This window comes from Sinocyclocheilus grahami, unplaced genomic scaffold (assembly GCF_001515645.1).
Source record: "Sinocyclocheilus grahami isolate Dianchi unplaced genomic scaffold, SAMN03320097.WGS_v1.1 scaffold469.1, whole genome shotgun sequence".
Taxonomy (NCBI): domain Eukaryota; kingdom Metazoa; phylum Chordata; class Actinopteri; order Cypriniformes; family Cyprinidae; genus Sinocyclocheilus; species Sinocyclocheilus grahami.
Window position 1 is genome coordinate 487,338 of NW_015505648.1, and position 20,144 is coordinate 507,481.

General features: G+C 36.6%; 1 protein-coding gene across 3 annotated transcripts in view; it reads right to left on the reverse strand.

Annotated features, from left to right (window-relative positions):
* Positions 1 to 20,144, reverse strand: part of LOC107553319 (regulatory-associated protein of mTOR-like) — a 302,737-nt gene that overhangs the window by 18,432 nt on the left and 264,161 nt on the right. For all 3 annotated transcript variants that reach the window (XM_016235517.1, XM_016235516.1, XM_016235515.1), the window contains 4 exons: positions 11,001 to 11,106; positions 9,872 to 9,986; positions 7,036 to 7,160; positions 6,838 to 6,939 (listed from right to left, as the gene is read on the reverse strand). In XM_016235517.1, coding sequence (XP_016091003.1) covers positions 6,838 to 6,939; positions 7,036 to 7,160; positions 9,872 to 9,986; positions 11,001 to 11,106 — 448 coding nt within the window. The remainder of the gene's footprint in view (positions 1 to 6,837; positions 6,940 to 7,035; positions 7,161 to 9,871; positions 9,987 to 11,000; positions 11,107 to 20,144) is intronic.

A 20,144-nucleotide genomic window follows, 5' to 3' on the forward strand; every position in this document is an offset into this window, starting at 1 on the left:
GACAATCACATGCGATTTATCGTGCAGCCCTAAGTTTGTTTGTTGATCACAAAGTACAAAAGTAGATGAGGAAAACTAGGATGCCAGGTGTATTCAAACAACGCCGCCATTACGGTCTAGAGTGCGTGGAATGGTGCGCTGTGATTGGTTGAGCGGATATATCGCATTCTGCAGAGAAGGGAAACTGGCGTTTGTCTCGGTTTGGAAAGAAAGGGAGAAAACATGACAGAATAACTCTGCGGATATAGCATTTTGCGTGAAATAAAAAATTTACTTTTCAATACCGACCAGATACAATACTGATTTTGGCGGAAACTCAACTTTTGTAAAAATGCCGTTTATCGCGTTTTGGAACCAAACTCTTCAAATGTTCTTCCTAACTTCAGGCCTTATTCTCATGTAATATATAACTGTGATGTAAAAAAACAGATGTAATACGGATAAACAAATGATAAAGCTTGGCTTATTGAATATCAGGTCCCTTCCTACGAAAGCACTTTTTGTAAATGATATGATCACTGATCATAACCTAGATGTGCTCTGTTTGACAGAAACCTGGCTAAAACCTGATGATTACATTATTTTAAATGAGTCTACCCCCCCAAGATTACTGTTATAAACATGAGCCACATCCAAAAGGTAAAGGGGGAGGTGTTGCTTCAGTTTATAACAATGTTTTCAGTATTTCTCAGAGGGCGGGCTTCAAGTATAACTCGTTTGAAATAATGGTGCTTCATATAACATTATCCAGAGAAGCACATGTTAATGATAGATCCCCTGTGATGTTTGTACTGGATACTGTATACAGGCTACCAGGGCACCATACAGACTTTATTAAAGAATGTGCTGATTTTATATCCGAGTTAGTGCTGGCTGCAGATAAAGTTTTAATTGTTGGTGATTTTAATATCCATGTTGATAATGAAAAAGATGCATTGGGATCAGCATTCATAGACATTCTGAACTCTATTGGGGTTAGACAACACGTCTCAGGACCTACTCACTGTCGAAATCATACTCTAGATTTAATACTGTCACATGGAATTGATGTTGATGGTGTTGAAATTATGCAGCCAAGCGATGATATCTCAGATCATTATTTAGTCTTGTGCAAACATCATATAGCTAAAACTGTAAATTCTACTCCTTGTTACAAGTATGGTAGAACCATCACTGCTACCTTCTTTTAGAAGAAAATAAGCATAACCCCAAGTATTTTTTCAATACAGTGGCTAAATTAACGAAAAATAAAGCATCAACAGGTGTTGACATTTCCCAACAGCACAGCAGTAATGACTTTATGAACTACTTTACTTCCAAGATCGATACTATTAGAGATAAAATTGTAACCATGCAGCCTTCAGCTACAGTAATGCATCAGATAGTGTGCTATAGATCACCTGAGGAACAATTCCACTCATTCCCTACTATCCACTTTTTTCCTGGGGGCGCTGCTGTAAAAACCATTATGGGTATAACTTCCGCCGGAAGTAGTAGTTGCGTTGACTGAGTTGCGCCGACGGTGAAATGTTTTGTTTATGTGCAGTTTGTTTTTCAGGCGGGAATATATTAAAATGGCATTACAAAGCTATGGAACAACCTGTGCTGTCCGTGGATCCACTTATAACCAGACGAAGTTTAATTTGTGGCTTAAAGAACAGTGCTATATACACAAACCTAAAGTTAGAGTAGAATGCACTTGCGAGAGAAGGTACAGTTTTCATCGCCTTCCTATAGAAGACGAAGCTAAGCGAAACTGGCTCAAAAACCTGAACTTAAAGAATCCCCCCAAAACGCTTTACGTATGCTCTTTTCACTTTGTGGAAAAAAAACTGACAGAGGACAACCCATACCCTACTCTTTTCCTCGGTTATGAGAAGCCTCCGGCCACCCGACTGAGCCTGGTTTCTCCCAAGGTTTTTCTCCATTCTGTCACCGATGGAGTTTTGGTTCCTTGCCGCTGTCGCCTCTGGCTTGCTTAGTTGGGGACACTTCATTTCCAGCGATATCGTTGACTTGATAGCACAGATACTATTTAAACTGAACTGAGCTGGATGATGACATCACTGAATTCAATGATGAACTGCCTTTAACTGAAAAATTAATGTTTACTATTGTCACTTTGCATTATTGACACACTATTTTCCTAATTAATGCTGTTCAGTTGCTTTGACACAATCTGTATTGTTAAAAGTGCTATATAAATAAAGGTGACTTGACTTGACTTGATGTTCTGCAAAACAACAAGCTTTAAAACACTTTTTTTCTTACTGGTGAAAATCAGATGGTCAAATCGGTTTTCTCTCGGGTACATCGCAGTGTAAGCTTCACAGTGAACATTACTACATCACTCTCGTCAACGTAGTCCATATCAACAACAAAAATATATCTTGACTCCATATAGTGGTTATTTTGGGAAAATCACAGGTATTTTGAGCAGTAGGATTATAAAAAATATGTACTAATATAAGATTAAATTAAGTAGCCTTTATAAAATTGCAAAATAAATCTATCAGTACTTTTTTACTTAAGTACATAACAAATCGAGTACTTTTGTACTTTCACTCGAGTAAAATTGAAAAAGGAGTAGGCTACTTTTACTGGAGCAATATTTTATTATACATATCTTTTACTCAAGTACTTGATTTGTGTACTTCGTCCACCACTGAAATTAAACACTAGGAGATCTATATTAAAATGGTATCGCAAATGGCAATTCTTTAAAGAAACACTTTAATAATACAAAGTTTGTCATTCAATTCATGTTGCTGTAAACCTAGCTTTCCTTCTTAGCAGTAAAAGAAGAATGTTACAGTCACCATATAGTATACAGTGTCTTTCAAGCTCCAAAAACAAAACACAAAAGTAGTTCCTACACCATAAAACAACTTGTGTGCTATAATCCAAGTATACAAAAAAAAAGTGGTTCCCAACCATGTTTCTGGAGTCAACATTTTGAATGTCTCCTTTGTATGAATGTGAAGTGATGGGGTGACTCCAAGAACGTAGTAAGGAGCCATTGTACTAAAGTATGCTAAGTAACAGCTTTAACCCTATTCGGACGGTAATTGTCTCTTGTGGGCATCTCTAAAAATAAACTTACATGACACCTCAGTGATAAAACTCATGGATTCGGACAGTGATTTATTCACAGTTGAGTTCTGTGATCCTACGAACGCACTGCTCACGTGGTATGAGCATGATTGTCTGCTGCAAATAAAATGTCATATGCTTGGAATAATAAGAATAAATTAATATTTAATAATATCCTATTTATTATTTGATTATTTAAATCTTCTGTTTAAAAATAGGGAAATAGGCATAGGCAAAAATAGGCACTATAGCTGAAATTGTTTTCCGTCTCGCATTTTATCTCTCAAAATGATGGATGTCAGTTAAGTCAATGTCAAATTAATGCAACCTCTTATTTACATACGGTAAACAAAGCTGCTTATATTTTTATGTAGATTCAGAGATGTAGTTTCAGACAGCAATTAAATTACCACAGGACCTTGGTGTTTGTCAAAAAACTGTAGGCAATTCGGGTGGGGATTTTTATGAGGGTGGTGGGAGAAAAACACCAGCATTCTGAATTTGGACGGCAATAAAATCACAGACTAACTACTGTAAATGTTGAAAAACGCTTGCGTCTCCTTGAGAAACAATTGCCGTCCGAATCAGGCCAAACAGGCAAAATTATCAATGAAAAATGGCCTTTAGCAAGCATTGTACATTGGTACAATGAGATTTTAGAGAAAGAGGGGCTTCCTTGCACAATGTTGCAGAAACAGAAAAGGGTAAATGACTAAATGTAGTGCCACTTGTCACAATCACAAACCGGTTAAAAATCATGGAAGAGATACCTTTTAAGCCTATCACTTTGTTGAATTGTGTTTGGTTAGAACGGTGTTAAATCAAAAGGCTGCAGAAAACCTATATACTTTAAAAGGCTTATTATTTGTATGGACTATTTGCATGTATATGCATGTGAAAGAACTGTATAAACATTGTTCAAAATATCTCCTTTTATGGTCTACAGAAGATGGCACCATTAAGTAACAGGAGTTTGTAAGACATGAGAGTGAATAAGTGATGACAGTTTTTGGGTGAATTAAAACTTCAAAGATTCATACTGCTGACAAAAACCTTGTTCCTCCTTTCCAAAGACAGAGGACCCTGAGAAACCTATTTACAGAGATTATAGAGGAAACAAATACACAGATTTTGCAGAGGAATCACAAAAAGTTATTTATTAAAGTAAATGAAGGAAAGAAAAAGAATGTCTGAGCAGCTGCTACTGTAGGTAAGGAAACAGTAATGAGAAACAGCAGTAAGGATGAGGGCTACAGCAACCAAGGAGGACACTAACGTTTATGATTTCTATTAAAGCTACTGATCTTTTGCTTAAGCATTCTTGGAATGAAACCATTTCACTTTAAAATTGAGGTAAAAGTGCCATACAGCATGGATACATATACAACATGCATGCTGAAATTTTATTCATCAATTTGAAATTTGGCTAGGAGTCAGCGGTAAGGTCATAAGGACATTCTAGGATTTCCCTCTATCTTCTGTTCTGATGGAGCCATGACCTGGCTCAGATTATGCCACCGGTCTTTCTCCCCGCAACTGTCCTAGAAACCAGTTTTAATGACAGTTCTGAGATCAGCTCTACGATATCTTTATGTGAAGAACAGACTAAAATTTAAATAATTCACTGAAAATCTTGCATTCCATCATTGCTCGTCAGGCATACTGTGCTCACAAAAGGCTGTGTTTGCTATGGTACACTGTACACTGTTTAAAAAAGTATAAAATATGCAGTTTTATTTTGTGGCATTATGCAAATATGTCTTTAGTCAGTTCAATCACATAATGAGCCAATAAAGATTGACTGCCTGGGATACAGTATTTTAAAGTGTGCACTTGCTTATGGCACACTCTGACAAATCTAGCAGATCATCTGGATAGTTAAAGGGGTCATATGATGCTGCTAAAAAGAACATTATTTGGTGTAATGAAATGTGTTTATGCAGTTTAAGGTTCAAAAAACATTATTTTCCACATACGTGACATGTGGCAAAGTATGGTGACCCATACTCGGAATTAGTGTTCTGCATTTATCCCATCCAAAGTGCACACCCACAGCAGTGAACACACACACACCGTGAACACACACCCGGAGCAGTGGGCAATAATGTACTAATACTGTACATTATTGTTTCTCCTCTATGCCCCGCCTTTCTGAAACACGTCGATTTTTACAAAGCTCATCGGTCTGAAAAAGTGAGGTGTGCTCTGATTGGCCAGCTATCCAGTGCGTTGTGACTGGCCGAAATCCTCAGGCATGTGACGGAAATGTTACGTCCCATACCATATTGTGATGCCTGCGGCAACCACATGTGACGACCCCGGGCTGGACTCCGCTTTGTCCACGGTGAAAGCCGATCCGGCGATCGACAGCACGAAGTTTAAGTATTAAGGCATGACGAAGCGATATCGTCCTCTTTTGGAAGGCCAAACAAAGTAGTTTCGCTTTCATAATGAAGCACACAGTGCCTTCACGACATGGCGGTGGCAACAACAATACTACAGCGAGAATAAAAGTTACGCCTTCTTTCTTTGCGTGAACATTTGGGTGGCGTTATGCAAATCTTCCCAGATAGTGACGTAGGTATGTGGGGGCGTGTTAGAACGAGCCGTTTTAGGTAGGTGTGGCTGACTCTTAACTTTTATAAAGAATATCTCTTTGGAATTGACACTTTAGTCTTTGCAACTTTACAGATCTTCTTTATGCACCAAGAGCTTGTAACACTCCAAAGAGAAAGTAAAAATTTAAATCGCATCATATGACCCCTTTAATGCATACATTTGCATATTGTGCTGTATACAGAATATGGAGAGACAGCATACTGTAGAAACATTGAGTACGTAGTACTATGCAGTATGACATTTCGAACAGAACCAAATTTCCAAGAACAATGCATTTCAATCTGTTTCTCATGCAAATCTATTAAATTGAGTTATATGAACTACATTTATGGTGCTTTTGTCCTTTTTGACAGTGACAGTTAATATCTAGTTGTGTTGTATGCCAAATACATAATGATCTGCTTTTTGTGTTCTATGGAAATAAAAAACACAAAAATAATGATTGAACCGCATGGAGTACAGGTGAGGTGAACTATTCCAAAAAATGTGTCTCAAAGTTGAGGCTGACTGCACCCAGGTAAGCTCCACTATCTATGAGACTTGTTCTAATATCATCCACCTGGAATAATGAAAAGGCACTTGGACTATAATATTATTTGGTTTAGTCTTATCAGTTTTGTAATCTGAAATCAATCAAATTCAACAGACGCAAAAACAATTGTTTGGCAGTGATCTGAGTTTTAAAGTTTTCATAAGATTTTCAGTCTGTCCACATACAGAAAAGAAGTAGGGATGGAACTAACATTAATCACGGAACATTGAGAAGCATAACTGAAAAAATATAAATGCATCTAACATAAGCAAGCCAATTATTAACGTTATATAAATTATATGCATACCCCAAAATAGCAAAAGTTCCAGTTAGGATAATAAATACTACACAAATGTTGTCCAACACAAACAATTGTGAAATAAACACAACTGCCAATTTGTCTTATATAACAGCAAATTAAAGAATTTTGAAAGAGACCCACAAAACTACAACTAATATAATGACCAACATTCTGCTTTCATACCAGAGCACCCATGGGCGTCTCTACTCTAATTCCGAAAGCTTTTTCCAAACACTGGCAAACAGAAGAAGAGCAGTATTCTCACAGAGAGTTTATAAGTGTGAAAGCAAACCTCGTGTAGTGGGCAGCATGTCGGACAGCCCCTGCCATGCTGTGACCATCTCTGGATTCCTCTGGTCAGCAAAGTTCTTCCAAATTCGCAAAGCTCCATCATCTGCACAAAAAGTGGCATGTAGCAAGTCAGCACAGAAAGGGACAAACATGAGAACCGATCAAAGTGTGCTTCAACATGAATAGTAGGTGAACTGACCAGTGGCAGTGAGGAGGAGAGAGCAGTCATGCCCATTAAGGTACTCCATAGCTGTAATGCGTGTGTATCGTGGGTTCCCATTGTAGAAATAATCCAACCTCTCTCCTTTCTCCCAGTCCCAAAAACTGTTCAACACATACACAGAACACAGTTGTAATAGTTCACAATGCCTCTCTATGCACATCCAGCTAGATTGATAGTTTGAGTTCAGGAAGAATATTAGCATAACTGACAAGTAGGGTTGCAAAAAGGTGGAAAACTTTTTTGGAAAGTTTCCGGAAATTTACCACCCCTTTGCAACTCTACTGACAAGTATAACTAACATGCCAAATACATGTCACTAATGAACAGATAACGGTACAAAATACAGGCATGTGATCAGCTAGAGACAAAAAAAAAAAGAAGTAAAACCTGATCACGCCACAAGTCACGCCCCCAGCACTTAATATTACAATAATATATTTTAGCACATTAAAATATATATCTTATATTGTAATACATACTATTGTCCTTCAAAAAATAAAAAGCAGCATTTAATAATCATGATAACAATATAATATAATATATTATAATAAAGTACAATAATATATTATACAGTAAAGCATATCGAATTTTTATAAGTACCTGCCAAAATTTTGGAAACATTACAATTATTAATGATTTTAAAATAAATATCTTCTGCTCATCAAGGCTGAATTTATTTGATCAAAATAAAGTACAAAAACAAACAAAACAGCAATATTGTGAAATATTATTACAAAAAAAAAAAGGTTTTCAATTTTAATATATTATCAAATGTAATGTTATTCCTGTGATGCAAAGCAGATTTTTCTTCATCATTAGGCTACTTCAGTTTTCAGTGTCACGTGATCTTTTAGAAATTATTACAATTTATTTGACTCTCGAGAAACATTTCTGATTATTATCAATGTTGAAAACAATTTTGCTGCTTCATATTTTGAGCGGAAATGGTAATACACTTTATTTTTCAGCATTTTTTGATAAATATAAAGTTTAATGAACAGCATATATTTGCATTTATCAAATATAGCATATTAATTAAATTTGTTAATGCATTTATTAAATAGAAATAATTTTAAATGTCTTCACTCACTTTTTATCACTTTCATGCATGATGAATAAAATTATTAATTGCTCTCTTTAAAAAAAAATCTTATACAAATGTTTGAGTGTTATCATTGTTTCCACAAAAATATTAAGCAGCAAAACTGTTTTTAACATTGATAATAATGAGAAATGTTTCTTGAGCAGCAAATCAGCATATTAGAATGATTTCTGGAGGATTATGCGATACTGAAACTTCTCTTTGTAAACAACAGCAGCTGTATAAACGTTTCTAATAACGAATGTTGCGTTCCCAAATGCAATAACAGCAGACATGTAGCGCGTCAGACTACAGCCTATTATATAATTACATCACAACCGTTGCAAATTTTATGACAGCTTTTATGAGTAACACGTTTCAGCGCTGATTCTACTCGCGTTTGGCGCTTTGAATCATTTGAACGCTTTTAACTGTCCTGCAGATGGCGCCGCGAGCTCGTGCAGCGCTCTCAGGACCATTCCGTCCATGATGGTTTCGCAGTTTATTTAATAGTATGGAACGATATTCCGGACAATTTTCAAATAGAATAGCAAATTGTATTTTCAATTGCGTTTTCAATATGTGGACGCATAAATTGTGACATAATCCAAATGCAATTGCAAATCAATAGCTTAAGGCCATTTGCGCAAATTCAATCATCATCTAGTAACCAACCCCACCCCCACAAAAAAAAAAAAAAACGGATCTACGCGAATCACATGGGCCGTCCCTCAGAGGTTGGAAAACAAGGAAATCCGAAAAATCACATCTCTGAAAATATGTTACAATATAGGTTACACATATGAGCAATATGGCTGGCCAATATTGCTAACTTTTGTTAAAAAATAATCAGGGCATGATTTATATCTATATCTAATAATCTAATAATCAGGGCATGATTTATGAGTTATATTTAATCATTTTTATTTATTTGCAACAATGTACCAAATACATGGTAACAAACGGCAATATTTACCTCTTATATTTTCAATTTTAAGCATGCACAACATGAGATGGCCTGAATATTTCTGAGTGATGACAAAAAAAAAAATCTCCGAATCAGTGTTTTGAACTGAATTTGATAAGGGGGAAAAATGGATTCGCATACTTTAAAACTCCATGAGCATTTTTCTAAATGAGGTTTAAAACTGACAGTATTAAAATATCTGTCTTGGCACACTCATATTCTCAAGTTGTAACAGAGAAGAGGGGGCAAAGATAGCCTAAATATGTCATCCCATGGTCATTAGGAGATTTATAACAAACCACATTCTACAGTGTTTCCCATAGAATTTTGTGAGACTATGGGGGAGTGATCTTGGTTACTTTAAGTATATTATTTTACTTCATACTACAGTAGTAAAATTACAATGCTGTCTTAATTTATTTTTCTTCACTTAAAAGAGTTAAACCCTCAAGCTTTTAATTAGGCAGAAAACAACATGTTTACAAAAATATGCTACAAAAATCTAGTGATATACAGGAATAAAAATACAAAAAGAAATGGTGGAATGTGAAAATAAAGCATAACTGTTGTGACAAAAAACAACATTAGAGATTTTTTAAGTTATTATGAGAAAAGGAAACTATATTGTTCTACGTGCAGTACTCTGAAAAGTGGTATCTAAAATCCAAATGTTATTATGGTCTTATGCTTGCTTATACATGCTTCTCTTTCAAAGAGTTTTGGTTGTAGATGAATGTGGTTGTGTATGTTATATAGTCACTCACCAGATTGAGTCTTTATCAGCTACAGCGATGCAGGGGTTAAATGGATGAAACTTCACCACTGATGGAACACCTGGGTTTCTGTTAATGAAGATCTGATCATCTAACCGTGTCACTCCTAATACCACAAGAGGGATAGATCAGTTAAGTACAGGTTTAATTAGTGAAATTTTGAGCTTTACTAATGACCACAGCAGTCTTTTGGTTTACAAGTTTTTGAGGAAAATGAATAAGGGTGACACTACTGAACTTCAGTGTGAGAATTGCAGATCAGAGAAAAAATATGCATGAAGGGAACTCAGAGGGAATTCAGGATTTGATTCAGTTCCTCCAGCTAGACTGAATGAGGGCAGCCCCACTCTCGGCTTCAGAGAGGAGGATGGGGGAGAGAGTGATGAAAGGAGAAAGACACACGAGAGTGAGCAGGATCCTCCGCTCTGACGCAATCAGTCCTGCGCACTTGTGTGTATGCGTGCCGGCACTGACGTAAGCATGTTAGCCATTCCGTTTTAGACTCCGCTGACTTAAGACAGGGAGCCAAGCACATTGCTTTCTTTTAAGCTTGGGGCTTTTACACACAAAAACTACAGCATATAACTGGTTCAACCCAGTTCCACTTGTGAAATCCAGATTATATTTATATTATTTTATCATTAAATTATTATTGTGAAATCCACATTATATAAAAAGGATCTAATGTACAGAGATTAAAAGCATTCCTGATAAAGGTTTACTGCAGACCAGGGGTGTCGCTAGAGCCTTTTTGCTGGGTCACAAGCCCCAGTGAAATAACACTGTCCCCCAAAAAATATTACTAAAAATAAATATTGATTAAGTGACAGCCCTTTAAACACACTAAGCTATAACGCAAGTTCTATTTTTAGATGCTGTATCCACTGAAATATAAAAAATAAATAAATAAATAAACTGGGGACACTTTTTTGATTTTTTGGGGTGGTCTGTGCCCCAGTATTGATGAAAGGCTAGAAACATTCCTGCTGTAGACTTGAGTGAAATGATATTAGCATCTGCAACTTTTGCTAAATATTTGTATATGTTATGAGCATATATGACTAGAACTGGCTAAATTGAGACAGCAATTTCATGCAGTTTGACAGTTGGAAACCAGTACCTCTTTGAGTGATGCGTTGGCTTTGTCTGCGTATTCGTGCGTTGCGTAAGAATCTCCATTCTCTCTCCTTACGAACCTGACTCTCCAAATCATGCTCCTCTGGAATCTGAAAGAGAAGAAAGAATTTTAAATGATGTAGCACAGACAGAGTCAACCTGTTTAAAGGGGTCATCTGACGTTGCTAAAAAGAACATTATTTTGTGTATTTGGTGTAATGCAATGTGTTTATGCGGTTTAAGGTTCTTTTTTGAAAGAATTTGCCACATTATTTGCCACATACTGTACATTATTGTTTCTCCTTTATGCCCCGCCTTTCTGAAATTTTTACAAAGCTCATCGGTCTAAAAAGCGAGGTGTGCTCTGATTGGCCAGCTATCCAGTGCATTGTGATTGGCCGAAAACCTCAATCGTGTGACGGATATGTTACGCCCCTACCATACTGTGATGCCGTATCCCGGAGCGACGAGACAAAAACATTAAAACCCATTATAAATGAGGCATTTGTTGCATCCAGTGGAGACATAATTACTGATTATAATTATTTATACTGTCTTTTTACTGCGTGCGTATTGCGCTGTGTAAACATAAAACCATGTCTGCATTTGTGATCGGAGAAACGACAAACAACAAGCACTATTCTACACTGCTCAAAACTCGATTTTGAATCGTCAGTGGCAAATTCTTTAAATATAAAAAACGTATTACAGACTGTGAGTCAGAAGCGCCAGACTGTCCTTGCAAAAGTTGGAATTGCCCCACTTTATAGAAACAGACACCGGCATTGTAGGCTATACTCTCCCAGTAAACAGTCCTCGTCCTCCATAAAATGCGCTGCACAAATCTGACTATTTGGTTTGAACTGTTCTGGAACAGTGCTGTAAATACAACTTAACCACTGATTTCTAGTTGTGTCCTCTTTTGGAAGGCCAAACCAAGTAGTTTCGCTTTCACAACGAAACACACAGCGTCTCCACGACATGGCAGCGGCGGCAGCAACAATACTACAGAGAAAATCAAAGTTACGCCTTCTTTCTTTGCGTGAACATTTGGGCGGCGTTATGCAAATCTTCCCACATCATGACGTAGACATGCGGGGGTGTGTTAGAACGAGCCGTTTTAGGTAGGCGTGGTTGACTCTTAACTTTTTTGTTAATTTGAGACTAGTCTTTGCAACTTTACAGATCTTTATGCACCAATAGCTTGTAACACCCCAAAGAGAAAGGAAAAATTTAAATTGCATCATATGACCCCTTTAAAACCATAAAAATTCAAATGCACACATGCACCTGGGTTTGATAGTTGTGAGAACAGAAACTCCAGAGGCTGTAATTGTGTAAAGTCAAATTACCTAGATGAAGTTCTTTAAACAATACAGATTGTTTCAAAGCAACTTCACAGTAATAAAGTGGAAAATAACAGAATCAAGGATATTATCAAATTTCAAGAAATACGATAATAAAGGCTAACAGTTTTTTCTCTCTAAAAAAGCATGTAAACTGTAGTCTCTCACTCTCTCTATACTTTCACATGTCTGTTAAATTTCTAAAAAGTGTGACTGATGTTCTTTCTTCCTCTCCCCAAACTCTGCCTCTCCATTTGTAAGAATGAGAAAACAAGATAAATAAAGTACTCAATTTATGCACAAATAGAGCTGAAGCCCTGAGAGAGAGAATCACAGCCCCAGCTAATTAGCCCTGATCGATCCAGTCTTCCAGATAGGAGCTCCAGGGAAGAGCAGATCCCATGCTGCAAGCCTAAGCTGCTCAAGCAGGGTAAGAAATCACATCTGTCTCTCTTCCTGCAGCTCTGGGGCGCCATATCAATCTCTTAATGAGAATCAATAATTTGTTTTTCCATGGAAATGAAGCAGTGAGCTTGTACATGTGATTACTTGCTCAGCTGGGACTGTGAATATGTCAGAGTTAATGGTCTCCTCTAGAGCCGGTATTATTCCATCGCATGCAAACACTCACACATAGTCAAGTCACCAGCAACATGCACTTATCACACCCATCACTCTAATAGACTGGAATAGAGCTCTTCTCTCAAGATGGATTTTTCAGCTTGCACTCAAAGTGCTCTTATCTTTGTATTCCATTATGTACATTTCAAACTTCTGTCCAGACTGCTCTCTGTTTAGTACACTTTCTGAATTATTGCACATATGAGTTGTATATGCTGTTCCTTTTTTATCAGGGAACCCCAAGAACACTTGCTTTGTTATGAACTGTTGTAAGTAGAGGTTGAACAATATGGATTTTTTTAATGACCGATCCATTATGATATTTAGAGAGCAGGGTGGATGACACCGAATATAATACAAATAGATAAATCTGTATAATCTAATGACATACAAAACTGATTAAATTAAAAAACATTTACACAATATTTAATAGAATATATATACAGTGGGGGAAAAAGTATTTAGTCAGCCACCAATTGTGCAAGTTCTCCCACTTAAAAAGATGAGAGAGGCCTGTAATTTTCATCATAGGTATACCTCAACTATGAGAGACAAAGTGAGAAAAAAAAAATCCAGAAAATCACATTGTAGGATTTTTAAAGAATTTTTTTGCAAATTATGGTGGAAAATAAGTATTTGGTCAATAACAAAATTTCATCTCAATACTTTGTTATATACCCTTTGTTGGCAATGACAGAGGTCAAACGTTTTCTGTAAGTCTTCACAAGGTTTTCACACACTGTTGCTGGTATTTTGGCCCATTCCTCCATGCAGATCTCCTCTAGAGCAGTAATGTTTTGGGGCTGTCACTGGGCAACACGGATTTTCAACTCCCTCCAAAGATTTTCTATGGGGTTGAGATCTGGAGACTGGCTAGGCCACTCCAGGACCTTGAAATGCTTCTTACGAAGCCACTCATTCGTTGCCCGGGCGGTGTGTTTGGGATCATTGTCATGCTGAAAGACCCAGCCACGTTTCATCTTCAATGCCCTTGCTGATGGAAGGAGGTTTTCACTCAAAATCTCACGATACATGGCCCCATTCATTCGTTCGTTTACACGGATCAGTCGTCCTGGTCCCTTTGCAGAAAAACAGCCCCAAAGCATGATATTTCCACCCCCATGCTTCACAGTAGGTATGGTGTTCTTTGGATGCAACTCAGCATTCTTTCTCCTCAAGTTGAGTTTTTACCAAAAAGTTATATTTTGGTTTCATCTGACCATATGACATTCTCCCAATCCTCTTCTGGATCATCCAAATGCTCTCTAGCAAACTTCAGACAGGCCTGGACATGTACTGGCTTAAGCAGGGGGACACATCTGGCACTGCAGGATTTGAGTCCCTGGCAGCGCAGTGTGTTACTGATGGTAGCATTTGTTACTTTGGTCCCAGCTCTCTGCAGGTCATTCACTAGGTCCCCCCGTGTGGTTCTGGGATTTTTGCTCACAGTTCTTGTGATCATTTTGACCCCACGAGGTGAAATCTTGCGTGGAGCCCCAGATCGAGGGAGATTATCAGTGGTCTTGTATGTCTTCCATTTTCTAATAATTGCTCCCACAGTTGATTTCTTCACACCAAGCTGCTAACCTATTGCAGATTCAGTCTTCCCAGCCTGGTGCAGGTCTACAATTTTGTTTCTGGTGTCCTTTGACAGCTCTTTAGTCTTGGCCATAGTGGAGTTTGGAGTGTGACTGTTTGAGGTTGTGGACAGATGTCTTTTATACTGATAACGAGTTCAAACAGATGCCATTAATACAGGTAAAGAGTGGAGGACAGAGGAGCCTCTTAAAGAAGAAGTTACAGGTCTGTGAGAGCCAGAAATCTTGCTTGTTTGTAGGTGACCAAATACTTATTTTACCGATTTGTATATATATATATATATATATATATATATACACATACACACACACATACATACAGTATATATATATATACTGTATATATAATAATACATAGACAAAGTCTTATTTTGTAATTGACTCAAGAGGGAACTATAATAATTATTCTGTAATTACATAATAAATATCAAAGTTATTATTAGAAATTCAATTTTTTTTAAATGTGGACTCATCTGAGTACAGCACACATTTTCACTGTCTTTTTGACTATCTGAGATGAACTCTGGCCCAGAGAACCCTGGCGGCATCACTGCATAGAATTGATGTATAGCTTTCTCCTAAAGTAACAGTGTTACAAGTTGCATTTCTTGATGCAGCAGCAGACTGTATTAAGTACGGTTGGGTACCGTTCACATTTTAACCGGTATGGTACCGGTATCTGTACCTGAATTTCAGTGCCGGTACCCAACCGTACCTTTTTTCGGTACTTTACTCTTTGTGTAATTACAAAAAACATTATGTTTGATCAAGGTTGGAACTAAACTCTGGAAGTAGATAGACAAAACTTTTTCAAATGTCAATGTTCATTGTCAATATTATCTTCTTTAAACATTTTATGTGTTTCAAATAACTTGTGTCGCTATCAGCACTGCATTCAAGCAGAGAGCAAGATTTTGCGTGTTCGGCGTGCATGCTGCTGAGTGAGACTGTTATGCAGATGCAAAATGTGAAACTGTAATCTTATTCGCAGTCTAACTTTTTATAAATATTTGTACAATATATATTCAGCATATTTAACTTAACCCATTTAGTATCTTTATTATTTAATGCATAACGATTTATTAAAACACATTCATGAGAGTCATTATAACTAGTTTATGACTGCGACAATTTAATCTTGATCAACAACATCAATGAATTGGAGCGGCATCGGCCTGTAATTAGATCATTTTAAAACATCAAATAGCCTTCAATTTGCAGGTTATAACTGCATCTATTTTATTTATTAATTATTTTATTTATTTTAATGCGGATCCCACACTCTAGCATTAACCTTATATAAATGTGCTCTAGTCTATTATTCCTATTCAAATGTTTGTGCGGAAAAGAATGAATGCTCAAGCAAGACAGGGAGGAGCCTGCACGATCACTTGCATTTTTTTCTTGATAATGAAACAACTTAAAATTGGGGTGCCTTACATAGGCTACATGAGAAATATATCTAAAGAAAGCTTGTCTACTTTCAAACGAACCAATTCAAAATGAAATCAAATAGACTAGGCCTACTCCCTGATTATGTAATCTGTGAATGCATTTCTCTCTAAAGGCGCGTCCAGTGGAGATTTCATGAATTTCATCTTTGCAGCCGACAAGGACTCAGAAAACATTATTTTATTAATAAATAATTAAAATGTCTCCTTTATTCATAATCATTGGGCTACTTTTGCCTGTGCTTTGTGGCAAACTTTATGCGTGTACTTGAGCGCGGAATTATGGAGTATTATGTTAATTTAATATAAACATGCGATTAGTAATGGCTTAAATGAACGACTACTAACTGGAAAAATCTTTAGTGGGGGGCAGCCCTATTAAAATACCCTCTATCTCTGTTAAAGTTTTTAAAGCATTTTATACGCATTTCCTAGTCGTATAAATTCGTATATATTTGTTCAAAAGGCCTATCATATAATTAGAATATTTTACTTAACCTGTTTTGCATCTCAGTTATTTAATGCATAAGCAAGTCATTAAAACATTTTTTCAGCAGCATCCGTTTAATCTTGATCAACAATATGATCAACGAATTGGAGTGGCGTTAGTCAGATCATTTTAAAACGTCAAATAGCCTTCAAATTATAGGTTATAACGGCATCTGTCTCGGATGTAGACTGGTGAGGATTTATTTTAATGTGGATTACAAACTCTAGCATTAACCTATAGGCTATAAATGTGCTATATTTTTGGCCCGTGTTCAAATGTTTGTGTGGAATATTAATGCGCATGCATTAAAAAGGGAGGCGTCCGCGCGATCACTTGCATTTTTTTTCCTAATAATGAAACAATTTAAAATCAATACGAAACTGATTTTATTTATGTAAATTCATAATAACAACAAAACGTTGTGCTTTTGTAAAATAATGAAACCAAACAGGATGCGCTTCTGCCGTCTCTCTCTCTCTGTGAACTGGAGCGCGTCTCCAAACAGAACCAAAACTCAGAATGTGTCTCTCACATAGAGAAATATATCTATATAAATTTTGAAATGTCTACTTTTAAACGAACCAATTAAAAACAAAATTAAACACTCCCTGATTATGTATGAAGGCTGCATTTCTCTCTAAAGGCGTTTCCAGTAGGCTATAGAGATAAGAGTCAGAACCTGAATTTCATCTTGCAGACGAGAAGAAAACAGTTTATTAATAAATAATTAAAATGTCTCCTTTTTCTATACATTAATAATCATTAGGCTACTTTTGCCTGTGTTTTGTGGCAAACTTTATACGTGTGCTTGAGCGCAGAATATTGAAGCTCATTATGGATTAGTAGGCCTATTGATTTAATATAAATGCGCGATTAGTTGAATAGTCTAATGGCTTAGACGAACGACTAGAGTCAACTGGAAAAATCTTTAGTGGGGGGCAGCCCTATTAAATACCCACTAGACATCTCTGTTAAAGTTTTAAAGCATTTTTATAGCCGTTTTCATAGTCGGATAAACTCTGCTTTCAGAACGGTCACGTCCGTAACGGAGAGATGACACATGCGTAACATTGATTTTTCCTGTGAAACACAAAACCGGATATTTTATGCTTTGTAAATACCCAACCCTTCTCCATTCGGTAGATATTGTTGCTTCTGGTTTGTGCACTGTAAATCGCAGAAACTCTACAAAATAGCCTATGTTGTCTCCCAGAAACTCGTCCATGCCTTTTTTTTTTGTCACGTCCATAACGCATGTGTTTTTCCCTTATTTAAAATATAAAACAAACATGTTTATAGATTTATACTTTCCTGATGTCTGGACTCTATTTTAAGCGGTTTAGAAAAACATAAAGAGATGGTTCAATATATTGGTAATAAATATAATTTATACCTATTTCAGGTTTTGACTGCAAATGTCACATCCGTAACGGTGGAATTTTATTTCAGTGAAAAAATAAGTCCAAAAGTCTCAATTTCAACATTTTGAACAATAGGGCCCTACAAACTTTCTTTCTTTTTTCCCCAGAAATTCTTTTTTAAATTTTTCTGAAAATCAAATGAAGTCATTAAACATTAATTTTAAATAAAAATAAAATTAAACACTTATTTTTTGGCAAACAAACTGAGGTTTACTATTGAAATTAATACATGGAAGAAAAATTGTGTGAATAATAGGCTATTCCTTTAAACATTTTTAATAGGCTAATCATTGTATTATTTTTTCTACAATTAAGTGATTAATCTGTTTGTAATATTTATTTTTATCATTTAATTGTTTTATTTAAATTTGATAGAAAATGGAATAAAGATGTAGATTATACTGTACAAAAGTAATATAAGGGTGATATATTTCTGTTACATGTTAAACCGTACTTTTATTTTGAAAGGTTGCCATGAAGTTTTTGTGTGTATACAGTATAGGGTTGTTCGATTCCGAAATTTTGGAATCGATTCCTCACTGTTGTTTTCGATTCTTGTTTTTTTTTAGATTGAAGAAACCTACAATCTCACCATGACCAGGCCCGTAGCCAGCTATGAGGTTACCGAGGTCCGGACCTCGGTCAATTTTTAATGTTCAAAAATAAAATTTGTTCTCTGAATGACTCATTTGCTGTTAAACTCCTCATATGACTGTCTGCATGTATAATTCAGTTTAATTCAGAATGTTTAGCGAGACACTGGCAGAGTGAACAAGGCTTGAGAGAGTTGTGATTGAGGGCGCGGGCGCAGCCTCCATGTTGCCCGATCCAGCTATTATAAGCGTTTGTTTTACTTTTCTTTTCCACTTAATTTGACACTTTAGAAAGTTAATAAAGTAGGAAGTTGCGCTTTGGGGTCAGCGATATCTTTATCTTTATTTTTATTTATTTATAGGTTTTTGTTTATTTTAATAGCAATATCTGGCAACATTGCATCACCAGCACTTAAACTGGCAGTAATCAAAAAAGTCCATGGACAGGTTATTGCTGACAAGATACGATGTTTGGTAAGGGAAACGCAAAAAAATAAAAATGTAATGTGAAGTGTCTAAAATAAATGTGCACAGTTCAGCTGAATGATGAAGTTTACTTTGACTGTATGCTTTGCACAAAATAAACAAACTGTACACTGAAACAAAATAGCCAGAACATTAAAAATAACTGATAGAGCTCGTGGTTTATCTGTCAATCAGATGCGCTCTCGGCCACTGATCTATGCTCGGGACGTTTTCTTTTATAATTATCATTGGCTGATAGAAATGTTTTTTAACAAAATAGTATTTTAGATGGAAATAAGATTAAGACCCTCGATTACATCATGATCTATTCGGTCGTGCAGCGCTCAAAATTGTGGACAAGCCAGTTCCACCGTAAAATAACCTCCGAATCGTTTTTTTGAACTGGTTCATTAAAACTATCTATTCGAATAAGGAAACTAATCAGACTTCTAATCACTTTTAGCGAGCATGAGGGAGGTGAATGGTGCTTCTCAAACGGAAGGCTGCATCCTAAAATTCAGATGATCTCAGAACCGACTCGTTTTCTTTTAGTTCATTTTCGTGAATTTATGTGTGCAGCCTTCGTAGGATGCAGCCTTCCGTTGAGAGGCACCCATAGATAAGCTTTGTTGAACTGAAAAAGGCTCTGAATGAGGAGTCGATTCCCAGCCCTAATACAGTATAATGATGCTAGTTTTCTCAAATTAAACGGTAAAATTCCCGCTAAGTGACTCTCACAGTAACAGCAGTTCAGGAGATTAAGTTTTTGTGTTCATGCTAGGGCTGTAGTTTTCTATGGTCTCGGACTTGTCTCGGACTCGTTGGTGTTTGCACTCGGACTTGTCTCGGACTTGGTCATTGGACTCGCCAAATGTTCTCGTTGGTCTCGACCGAGTCCAGCAATATGCTTTTTTTCTCCTTCAAAACAAAACCACATTTGCATGTCGCGCCTGAAAACGCGTGGAAAACACTAGGCGCGCCGCTTTCTCCTTCTTTCCAAAGCACTCTGTAGCCTGCGCTCTATGCTTGCGCTCCCGTGGCGTCTGCCGTTGCTAAGCAACTATGACCTGCGCTCTCCATGAAGATGCGAAAGTTTCAGCAAAGGATAAATGGATTTCCAGCACCAAAAATCCCTTGCAGTAGCTCTGCTACTAAATTTATTT